This window comes from Mesocricetus auratus, unplaced genomic scaffold (genome assembly GCF_017639785.1).
Source record: "Mesocricetus auratus isolate SY011 unplaced genomic scaffold, BCM_Maur_2.0 Super-Scaffold_100009, whole genome shotgun sequence".
In the NCBI taxonomy this organism is placed as follows: domain Eukaryota; kingdom Metazoa; phylum Chordata; class Mammalia; order Rodentia; family Cricetidae; genus Mesocricetus; species Mesocricetus auratus.
Window position 1 is genome coordinate 34,997,433 of NW_024429193.1, and position 12,668 is coordinate 35,010,100.

A 12,668-nucleotide genomic window follows, 5' to 3' on the forward strand; every position below is an offset into this window, starting at 1 on the left:
CCTAAGCAAGCTCAGACCAGACAGAACCCCAGCACAGGAGAGGGGAGGTGGGCACGAGGTCCCAACCCTCGCTAAGGAGTGCTTGCTGCTGACAGAGAAAAAGTCAGTTTTCTTTAATAGTGTGACATCTGGTGGACCACATTCTGGGACAAGCCCCACACCTAGGAGTAGCTGGCCAATACATACTGGACTCAGTGGGGAAGGGAAGACATGAAGTTTAAGGAAGTGGGGGAGGATCTTGGAGGAGTTTGGGGAGGGAGATGAATATGAGCAAATACATTGTGTAGAATTCTCAGAGTTGCTAAAGTATTATTTTATAAAAGAATCTCTAGGTCAAATGTTTGACCAATATGCTTTGTTTTATTAGATTGGTAAAGATTTAAAAATCAAGCAGATTTCTCATAGTGGTGTTATGAACAGAAATCAAATAAACTGAGGGGAAACTCTACGTCCTACACACAGTAATGCTCAACTCATTTTGGTTTTACTTTTTGTCCAGTAGATCGTAGCCTGACATACACAAAAGTTTTCATTGAACTACACAACTTTGTTATAAATTAGTGATAATTTATAATTATTTAAATAATTTAAAAATAGTATGTAAATTACTGAGGTTCTAAGAAACAATATGGTGGCATTATGTTTTATTTCTTGGCATACAAATGGGAGTTTATATATGCTCTTACTGTACCTAACAGTTTCACTCTACTTTTAAACAAATACAGCACAATATTGCTATGCAGAATGGGAAAATTGATGGAAGCAATCTGGAAGGTGGTTCACAGCAAGCTCCCTCGACTCCTCCCAACACCCCAGATCCACGAAGCCCCCCAAATCCAGAGAACATTGCACCAGGTAACTAACTGCCTTCCAATGGAAAAGTAAAATTTCTACATATTTAAAAATACTACTCCTTGACATTTCATTAAATGGCATTTAAGTGGTATAGCTTTTCTCATTAAATATATTTTGTTCATAAGTTTAAGACAAAAGTAAAATTTAAGTTTAAGAGAACCATGTAAAATATTTATAATAGTTATCTATTCTGTCAGACAGTCCATGGTATTCCTTTTTATTTAATTAGTTAATTTGGTGTATGTATGAATGTGTGTATGTGAGAGAGAGAGTGTGTGTGTATATGTGTACGTGTGTATGTGTATGTGTCCACGCGCACATGTGTGAATGGGTGCATACATACGTGTGTGTGTGTGTGTGTCTGTGTGTGGGCATGCATGTATGTGTGTGTATATGTGTACATGTGTATGTGTATGAATGTGTCCACGCGCACATGTGTGTAAGGGTGCGTGTGTGTGTGTATGTGTGTGTGTGTGTGTGTGTGTGTGAGACTCTGACTTCTGCTGAGTGCATGTGGAGGTCAGGAGGCAGCTCTCAGTAATTAGCTTTTTTCATTGGTTTCTGTTCTCTTAAAGAATTTACATGTGCCTGGCGGTGGTGGTGCACGCCTTTAATCCCAGCACTGGGGAGACAGAGGCAGGCAGATCTCTGTGAGTTCGAGGTCAGCCTGTTCTACAGAGCAAGTTCCAGGACAGCCTCCAAACAATACAGAGAAACCCTGTCTCGGAAAAAAAAAAGGATTTACATGCTGTCTATAAGTCTATAAAACATGTATTTGGCCAGGTGTAGGTGACTTATACTTTCATCCCAGCACTCTGGAAGCTAAGGCAGGAGGTTTATGACTTCCAGATCAGCCTCGACTACTTAGACCCTGACTCACAAGAAACAAATAATATCAACAAGCTAAAACAAAACCCAAAAGCAAAAAAAAAAACCATAGTTTTTTTAGTTTGTTTTTAACAACAAATCCTATTAAGTTAATATGTATCATTTAGAAATATTATTACCTGCTGAGAGAGATCTTTAGGAAAAATTGTATTAATTAACTGGAAACTTTTAAAAATAACCTACAGCAAGCTTTTTGTCTTTGAAAATTCAATCTTAAGAGTAATATGCAAAGTAGATTTTTTTAAATTTATGGAACTGAACTATGAAATGAGTAATATATGTTGGCTTCTAGAAAATGAATAAACAATATAGGAAAATCACTTGAAGAGTTTTCCTCAAAGAGTGGTAGTGAACTATTTTAGAATATAGATGAGCCAAATCACTAACATTTAATCTTTAAAGAAAAATAAGTTGAACATTAGTCATTGTTGAACTTAGTGTAGAAGCATTCTGATTGATCACATTGAGAAAATTCATGAATAGACACACTAAAATGACATTGCAGGAGAACGAGTAAGCACAGTTAAACTGCACAGTATCCTAAAATTAATATGGTAACAAAGTTCTTCAGTAGTTCCAAACAGAAGCTGCAGCAGAAGCAAGCTTTCAGATCACAATGGGCTGAATTCAACACTGTGATTCTGTCTGTCTGCTCCTCTTTATTGTACTATTGCACTGTTTAAAAAAATAATTTATTTTGAGTTGACTTTTTTAAATCTTTAAAATAAGGAAAACAAGTTAGGGTGGGAACTAAGTGTGATGAGTACAGTCTTTAAGATATAATGAGTACTTGGTTAATTTCTTATAATTTTATTTATTTAATTATATATTTTCAATTAAAATATAATTATATCACTCCCTCCTTTCCTTTCATCCCTCCAACCCCTTCCATGTTCCTCTCCACTCTCAAACTGATAGCCTCTTTATTATTATATATATGTTATGTGTATGTATGTATATATACAGTATCATTACATGTATATGAATACATACACACAAATACAATCCATTGAGTCTATTTTTGTTGTTTGTGTGTATATGGTTTCAGGGCTGACTACTTTGTATTGGATAAACTAATAGGGGACACTCATTCTTAGGAGAGGCTAATTCTCTGTCTCTCAGTGGTCGTTAGTAGCCATACACCATACACTCATTTTTGTGCTACTGATAATACTTTAATGTTTTTCTTTCTCTCTTTCTCTGTTTCTTTCTTTTGGAGACAGGGTTTCTCTGTGTAATTCTGGCTGTGCTGGCACTTGCTCTGTAGACCAGGCTGACCTCAAACTCAGAAATCCACCTGTCTCTATCTCCCGAGTGTTGGGATTAAATGCATGCGTCATCATTGCCTGGCCAAAATTTTTAACTAGGTAATTAGTGCGTGTATGAAGGTGTATGAAGAACTTCATAACAATAAGATTATGGTGGGTAGTTATCTCTTCTTTTAAAAAACTTATTTAGAGTCTAATGTAAAATAAAAAGCACATTTAAAAATAATAGTTTTACTTAAATGTAAATTATAATCTAGGGAAAAACAGCATGGTTTGGAAAAGCAAATCATTAAAATAGTAAGTGTTAAAAAATGATGATGATGATAAGTATCTTCATTTCTGAGGTCCTTAAACTTAAGAGTTTATAGATGTCTCCACTTAAGTGTGCAGCTTTCAGGTGACTCATAGAAACGGTTCATCATAAACTTACCCCAGCAAGGAACACTAACTGCAGGACGATATTAGGTGGCTCTCAGTAAATGAGGCTTATTCACTCTGTTTATTCACTTTTTCTCTGTCTCCAAAGGGTATTCTGGACCCCTGAAGGAAATCCCTCCAGAAAGATTTAACACGACGGCTGTTCCCAAGTACTATCAATCGCCTTGGGAGCAGGCTATTGGCAGCGACCCTGAGCTCCTCGAGGCCTTGTACCCGAAACTTTTCAAGCCTGAAGGGAAGGCAGAACTGCCTGATTACCGAAGCTTTAACAGGTAACTAACTCAGTTACCAAGCGCGACTCGTTGGAGATGAGAAACCCAGACACGCTCACTGCCGCTGTCCAGGGAGTCGAAGTTTCTGTAGAAAACCAGCTTTGGTCTTAAGGAAATAATCTAAGTGGAAACTCACGGCTCTAAGTCTGAGCGGAAACTCATTTTTGCATATGACTAATACTCTGAAGGTTTTAACTGGTTAACTCACTGGGGTCTGCATGAAGAATTTAATAATGAAAATTTTACCACTTATTACTTATTATTTATTTATTTATATTTCTCCGTTTTGTTTGTGTGGTGGGAGGGCAGCACACGTACCGCAGTGCACATGCAGAGGTCGAGGGGAACCTGCAGGGGTCTGGTCTTGTCTCCTACCAAGTAAGTTCCAGGGCTTCAATGTCAGGCAGAACTGCAAGGGCCTTTACCCTACAAGCTGTCTTGCAGGCACAATTTTTTTCCTCCTCCCCTCCCCTGGCACAACAATTTTTTTTAAGTGATTGAGAAGCTATGTAGATAGTCAATTATCTTGGAGACCAAAATCTAAAGGGGAGGCAGGGATAAAAGAAAATGTAGAATCTAAATCCAATATTTGATGCCACTTTCCTGGGGGAGGTATACTGAGCAGTTTGGAGCATGGGACTAGCAAGGAAGTTAGGATCTTCCACAGAGAAGCCCTGCTGTCCACTCCGGGCTTTCAGAGAGAAATCGTTGGCGCATTTTCTTTGGAGTAAAGGCAAAGAGTAGACCAGCCTTGAACACTCTCAATGTGGCTTCAATCAGCAGTGCCAAGCTGGGCAAATGCCACCTCCTTTCAGTCGCACACTGGCTGACAAGTCAGTCCTTTTGATGGTACAATTTTGAACTCCAGTCATTTTTATGATTGTCAAGTTTCTGTCAAATTTTTTATTATGGTAAAACATGCAGTATAAATTGTGTTTCTTTTATATTATGAGGATGAGTGCTTTGCCTGAATGTATGTGCAGTAGGTGGGTTCACGGTACCCATGGAGGTCAGGAAAAGGCATGAGGTCTCCTGGAACTGGAGTTACAGGTGGTCATGGGCCACCATTCGAGTGCTGGGAACAGGGCATGCTCTTTAACTGCTGAGCCATTTTTCTAACCCCTGACTTAATGTACTTCCAGGAGTGTTCACCACACTCACAATGTATGTAACTACCACCACCATCCCCAAGACTTACTTTATCAAAGACCAAAACTCCCATATCCATTAGACAATGATTGTTATGCCCTTTTTCACCCATCTCTTACGTCACCATTCTTTTTATCCTTATGAGACTTACTACTCTAAATAATTTCTTATAAGTGAAATCATATAGTACTGGATTTTTTAGGTTGTCTTAGTTTAATCTTCTCTAGTTTAAATTTTATTTGGTGTTTATATTTCTATAAAATTCAAGTTATTGACTAATTCTAGGGGCAAGAGGGGTTATGATTGAACAGGGATACATATAATGCTCTACAGTAGTTCCTAATACGTATGGCTATTCCTAGATGTCTGGATGTCTATATTGTGGAGATTTTAGCATGTTTGTACATGTATCGATTTGAGAGACAGAGATACTTTTAGCTTGATAAATGGATTTAGTGACACTAGACACAGCTGAGGAGAGGACTGTGATACAACACAGGTCAATGTTCCAGCTGAAACTTGGGGAGAAAAGAAAAGAATTCACAGAGCGAAGGGAGCAGAGGGCGCATGCGCAGCAGCCACCCCAGTCTGTAGGAACAGGACCCTGTGGAGACCCGAGAGCCACATGGGAAGGACTAATGGCCAAGACCTCTTTAAACTTGAGAAAGACACGAAGCCTTAGGAAACACCACTCAAGCTGAGGAGTGTAAGCGAGGCAGGAAGGAAGTCCTAAGACCCAGGATTAAAGTATCTCTTCAAAGAATTACAAGCAAGATGCTTTCCTAACTAAAATAAGGGAACTCATGAAATTGCACCTAAAATCATGATAACACTACCAATTTATAATTAGACATCCACTAAAAATATTTTTAAAGGTCAAAGTTGAATTTAAGAGTTTCAGACACAGACATTTGTTGACCCTATTAGACAATAAGGCAAGAATAATAAACAAGGTTGCCATTGTTCACAGATGGAATGATTGCATCCACAAACATCCAAAAGGAGCTACAGGCAATGAGCAGAATTAGAAGGTAAATGTGGCAGGAGTACAGACTGCAAAGTCAGCATAAAATACACCAGGAACAATAACTAGAAAATAAATAGTTTAATAATATTCATGACCTGTTAATCTATCACTTGTGAATGTTTCTTTGTCTATCTTGTACTCCAATAAACTTTTTATTTTAAAATTCTCATATAGACAAAGTAACTCCAGTAATTATCTCTACCTGTATAAATTCAATGTGACAAAGGCCCTTTATTGAATTAGTCAAAATATAGTCCAGTCATTTAAAAAGTTCAAATAATTTCCAGGCATAAAATGGGTTCTTCTCACATTGTAGGTCAGCACAATTTTATTTTCCCCAACTTCAAAAGTAGAATGAAGTATTGTTTTTATCCTATATTTACTAAATTATTCAACATGTTACTACACTAAGACTTTATTCTGATATAACTTTTTCATTTTTGTAAAACAATGGCAAGACACAAGGGGGGTTCCACATATCCTAAAGTCCTTGCAAAAAGTGAACTCCTACAGTTCTACAGTTTAGTGCTCCCCCTCCGCCAGTGTTCTTAGGCATAGTCATTTGCAAATTAACAAAGGGTAAAAGGCAGGCTGGTAACACTCAGTGGTGATAATGACTGAAAGAAAAGTGGTTCCCAAGGATAATTGAAATTATTTATAATCCCAAATTGACCAAGATCTGAATACATCTTTTTGTTCCTATATTCCCTTTGTATGTATTCAAACTTCATGCTACATTAAAGCCCATGAAACAAATGAGAAATAAACAGAGAGAGAAGAAAGTCCTGGCTTTGCTTCAAATTGCTGTATAGTTTTAGGTGAAATATTTAACTTAATTTTCTCATCTGTAGAACATATTTTATGATTAAAGTGCCTTTAAATATATCACACTTACTTGCCATTTTGTAGAACAATTTATTTTTTAATTTCTATGCAAACAATTTATCTTATATAAAAATTAACCATTATGAGTATACTATACATTCAGTGCTATTTGATTTTACAAATTTTATCAGAGTAAACACGTAAGCATGAATCCACAAATCTGAAAGAAACAGGCTTATTATTCACTACACAGATGGTATGAAAACTTTTGACTCAGAACTATTTCTGAAGTTAGTATTATGGAAATTACAGAGATACAATTCCATTTTAAAAGAAGACTTGAAGTCTTTCCACTGGAAATTTTTGCTCCACTGACTTGGAATGAAGCTTGAAAGTATTTCTGTGAACCTAAAACACCTACAGGCAGTCTGCCACTCTGGATACTAATGCACTATCCTTCATGTCTGTGGAGAGGGTAAGGGAGCCCAAATCAACAGGCTGTCATCTCAGAGGTGCCAAAGAAAAGAAAAGAGAACTGTTTTCCAAACAGCAACTTCCACTGGACCTGTGGCGGGAGCTAAGAGATGGGTGGATGGAAAGGAAGGGATATTGTCCTTTGTAAGGCAAGAAAACAATTCACGGTTTCCTGGGGAAAAAAAGTAAACTGCAGTTGGTTAACAAGAAAGAAGACAGTACAAATACCAAACCTAAGCAGTGAGTCGAGCACTGGGGAGCGCTCCTTTTAAGATTTAATTTAGAAAATTTATTTTTAAATGAGAAAATTTTATTTGGCTTACTCCAGGAATGTTCAGCTCCAGCCTCTTTTTTCCAATGTATGTAACCATTCTTAAAACCCCAGGAATGAGTGTTTTGTTCAGGGACCCATGAGAAACAGACTTACTTGGTTCAGTGGTTGTATTATTCTAGTGCAGAAACTCACTCTCTCCCTCTCCTTCCTCCTTCCCCATCTCCCCTTTCCTCTCTCTGTGTTCTCACTATGAGAAACTGATCCCAGGTCCTTGCACATGCTAGGCATGGACTCTATTACTGAGCTCTCTGTCCAGTCTAAAATAATTAATAAACTGGTACGGAGGGCTCTGTGTTATCTCTGAGTGAATTTAAATGATGCTTTTCCTCCTTGACTAATTGTGTTTTTCTTCTTGGCACTTCTCATTACCTCCTGTATGGTCAACCCATTCTCTTTCCATGAGTCTCCCTCTCTGCAACACAGGCACCAGTGGAAAGTTGTTTGTTTTCCACCATGACTTTAGCATTTATAACGGTCCCTGGAACCCAGTAGCCATTCATTAAGCATCAGTGTTGAATAATGATCTTATATAATGTTTGGGAAGTCCTGAATATTGAGTAATTTATCTTAGAATATTGGTTCTCAACATGTAGGTCACAACGCCCCCTCCTTCTTCTTCCCCTAGGCAAGTAGACTCAATCACAACCCTCTTCAGTGGGGTGACTCTTTTTGGCTTATAGCCTCTTCTCCCTTCTTTCAGGGAAGTTACATTCTATCAATGATTGGCTCTGATCATGATTTCAGCATTCCCTTTTATTCAGCTAGAGGCTTGAATATCCTAAATATCAACTCTCACTTTTTTTATCTGTTGTATTGTCTGCTTCCTGTACATTCTGGGATACTTGCCCAACACAATTCAGTACAGTATGTCTTTACTACAGGAAAACGAGTTGACTAACTTCTAAAGGCATTACAGTTTCTTTGATAGTAATGACAATGTCTTTGGTTTCTACTTACATTCTTCTAGCATATTCTGAGAAACAATGGATTTTCATAATTGTTATTTGGTGTTCTTGGGTGGATTAAGCTATTATGTGATAATGGAGGCATATAATCTTACTAGAAAAAATAGCACGTACTAAAAAGGTGGAATACTGCAGCTATTTCTAGGAAAGTGCACAAATTAAGAACTTGGCAAACAAGAACCCAGACATGGAAATGTAGAGCAGGGATAAGGTGCTTTGCCAGATTGCACAAAGTCCTGAGTTTGACCTTGAGCACAACAAAATAAACAGAAAGCCCTCTCCAACACAAGAAGAAACTCATGTCACATATGTGAATAAAGTTAATAGATTAATAAATCAGGGCTCAACTTAAATTGATACAAGCTCAATTTTAGGAACTTACAATTATTATATTAGTACAAAACAGCAAATATTGCAGAGTTTTAAAAAGGGTGTCCGGTGAATTTTTTAAAACAAGATTTTGTTTTAGAAGTTTGATAAAATTTTCAAGTCAATATATAAAATTTCAAGTGTTTCTGAACTAATATAATTTTATAATATTTTTAGAATTATTTTCTCTACTGTATGCAATAATATTTAAAAGACTATGACAAATTAAATGGGAAGTTATAAGCAACATAAAATATTTCTAGATCTGGGATTATGTCTAAGTGGCTGTGTATTTGTGAAGTATGTGTGTGACCTTGGATTCAAACCCAAACCACCCTCCAAAATCATAAACAAAATAAAAATTTCCCATACCACTAAAGATATTTTGAACCAAAATGTGACCATTAAACTCTTGTACCTCCTGATTCCTGAGACTGTATTAACACTAACCACGAAATTAGTTAGAGATGTAATGACTGAGGCTTGACACGCTACTGGTTGCATGCCACTTCCTGCAGTTGAGTTTTTCTAATGAATTGGGTGCAAATCTAAATGGCCAAAATGGCTAAATGGAAAAAGAGGTCCTGTGAAGTTAGAAGAGCAAAAAATGGCCAGCAGCAGCTCCTGACAGAGAAGCTTTGTGGATACTACAATGCATGACTGAGAAGATGGGAAGGACACTGAATAGAATGCCCCTTCTAGCAGACTAAAACAATTAGTTAAACAATTCAAATTTGATCATTCAAGTTGGTAGTGACCACTGTCTCTACTAAAGCTCTATTATTTCTTTAATAGAAGGCACACAGACTGTACTTAAGATGTTCAAGAAAGAGAGCAGAGAGATAGAGATGTAAAGAAAATTAGATCTTGTCCATGTCTTTCAAAAGTGTTCCCCATTACACTGGAAAACATAACAGTTTTGCCCACTCCTATTGTCTGATGTCTGTGGGGATCTTCCGGTAGAATACACTATACAAGAATATTGTAATAAGTTACAACACACACAAAGAGAATTCCAACCCTTCTGGAATTCAGTAAGATAATAAAAGACAGATAAGCAAATATCAAAAAAAAAAGATAGAAGGCAGAGTCTGTGCAAACAAGGATCTCTCCAAGAAGTTTAAACTTAAGGAGTGTTGAGAACAAGAGAACTCCAAACAGAGAGAAGGAGGAGGGGAGGTAGGAAGGGAAGGAGGGAGAGGGAGAAGGGGAGGGGGGAGTGGATGGGGGGGAGAGGAAACATGACCATGAGCACAAGTAGCAAGGGCAATCACTTTCCTAATTGGCAAAAGCAAAGTGTACAGGAAAGTGAACCTGGCAAACAGTGTGACTGTCCCCTCACTTGCATGTCCAAGTCATGTTCCCACCCACGCCAGTCAAAAAGTTCCCAACTTTGAACCTGCTAGTTGCTAAAACTCTCAATCCATGTGTTGCCCTTGATGTTCCCATTGCTCCTATATTTTATCTGATTTATAAGGAAATGCTGCCCATCTGGCTCCAAAACAGACCTTGAACCACTTGGTCTATCATCTTCACAGATAATACAAACGGGTTGCCTCTCTTGACTTCTTATAATCTGTTCACACGGCAACTAGATTTCCCACTACAAAGTTTAACTAGGTCATATTGTTACAAGTGGTTGTGTCCTACAGGATACTAGTGCTGGGAACCAAACTCTGGTCTGAAGGAAGAGGAAGTGCTCTTAACCACTGAGCCATCTCTTCTGTCCCTGAATTTCCTCCTTAGACAGACTCCCACACAATCAGCCTGTGTGCCTCCCCTGCCTCCATCTGCTAATCTTCCTTTCCCTGAACTTCCAATATTTTATCTGCCTTTGGCTATTCTCTATAGTGGACATGTTGCTGGGCATTGGCCAAATTCTAATGGGTAAACTCTGTCTTCAGAAGGTATTTGAAATGTCATTTTCCCCCAGAGAAATATTCATTGATCATTCAGTCTAAAGAAACTAAATGCTCAGTTATTCACACATCGTCCTATTTAACTCTGCTACACAGTTCACCACGGTTAGATGTTTGCTGTGCTTATTTTCGTGTTATGTCTCCTGCATGTGAGATCTGAAACTGTATTATTCACATCGTCGTTCATTTAGAACTGTGCCTGGCAGTGAATGAGCAAATAATGCCTAACATAAAATAAGTCAGAAATTTATGTGAGATACTGTATGCAACGATAGAGGTTAGACTTTTATTATAAATGGGGGAATTTTGAAATCTTTTGTTTGTTTGTTTTGGGATTATGTTTTAATTATGACGTTTCCTGCTTCCCTCTCCTCCCTCCAAATCCTCCCATATACCACTCCCTGCTCTCCTTCAAACTCATGACCTCTTTTTGCAAATTTTGAAATTTCTAAGATGAAGAAAGAAACATACACAAGACACATTTCTTACCTTCAAAGAGTTTGGAATCTATAGATGACCCTAAACAAATGATAGTCTCTAAAACATACATGAACAAAACAAATACCCCAAGTACAACATGGTTAAATAGAAACAACTCCTACCACAGGAATCTAATGAAGGAAGTGTGGGCTGGGGTAGTTGGAGGGAAGATAGAACTGAAATGCCATCGGCATTAAATACAACAGACAGCAAAAGCACAGGCGCAAGCAAGAATTGCTTGTAATGATTCAGGGAGCAGATTTATCCAAAACTAAGAGTACCTACAAAGGGGAGTCACAGTAATTTGTCATTTATCAGTTTTACTACCAATGCATGGACCTTCAATGAAAATGCTTGATTCTGAGGTCTCAAGCTAAAATATATCAGTTAGAGTCCATAATAACAGGTCCGTAAAATTAAGAGATTCTTTTATGCATTTTATGACAAATACAAATGAATATTAATTATTATTTGCTTTTCTTTTCATTCCCACAGAGTTGCCACTCCATTTGGAGGTTTTGAAAAGGCATCGAAAATGGTTAAATTCAAAGTTCCAGATTTTGAACTACTACTGCTAACAGATCCCAGGTTCATGGCCTTTGCCAACCCTCTTTCAGGCAGACGGTCCTTTAACAGGACCCCAAAGGGATGGATATCTGAAAATATTCCTGTGGTGATAACAACTGAACCTACAGAAGACACCATGGTGCCAGAATCAGATGACCTGTGACAAGGAAGCTGGGCATGCCACAGAAAGCTCTGCAAATAAAAGCTGCTGTTAGCCTACTTGATGTCAAAGCCACTTAAGTTCTTCATTGCTATAATCATTTCATAGCAGTTAAGTAAACTTGATCTCATGGCATTAAATTTTAACTGGACAATTAAATTCTTATTTAAAAAGCTTTTAAGTCACTTGTATTCATTCATAACTTTATTTTCATATCTAGCTTTGTTTTAAATAATCTAGTCTTTTCATGGTGAAGGTTCAGATGGAAAAGTAGTTGACAAAAGTTTTCATTGTTTCGCCGGGCATTGTTGGCGCACGCCTTTAATCCCAGCACTCGGGAGGCAGAGGCAGGCAGATCTCTGTGAGTTTGAGGCCAGCCTGTCTACCGAGCGAGTTCTAGGGCAGCCTCCAAAACAATACAGAGAAACCCTGTCTTGAAAAAAACAACAAAAAAAGTTTTCATTGTTTCAATGAAATTATTCCAGAAAACTTACACTGACTCTAGAATCAAAATACACAGTAAGATATGTGGGGTCATTCCATATTTTATGTGCAGGGTTTGAGTTATATGAGATGGTCTACAGATGTTATTTGTTGCTGCACATGAGGGGGTAGGCACTTCCTGTCTGGTACCATGGCAGTACAGCACATCTGGATATGTCTTCTCTTTAGCTGTCA

At 37.8% G+C, this 12,668-nt stretch overlaps 1 protein-coding gene across 4 annotated transcripts in view; it reads left to right on the forward strand.

Moving 5' to 3' along the window:
* The window catches only part of Myoz2 (myozenin 2), a 34,455-nt gene extending 22,284 nt beyond the window's left edge, over positions 1-12,171 (forward strand). For all 4 annotated transcript variants that reach the window (XM_005077135.4, XM_021231234.2, XM_021231232.2 and 1 more), the window contains 3 exons: positions 726-855; positions 3,538-3,721; positions 11,759-12,171. In XM_005077135.4, coding sequence (XP_005077192.1) covers positions 726-855; positions 3,538-3,721; positions 11,759-11,993 — 549 coding nt within the window. In that variant the 3' untranslated portion in view covers positions 11,994-12,171. The remainder of the gene's footprint in view (positions 1-725; positions 856-3,537; positions 3,722-11,758) is intronic.
* Positions 12,172-12,668: the final 497 nt, after the last annotated feature.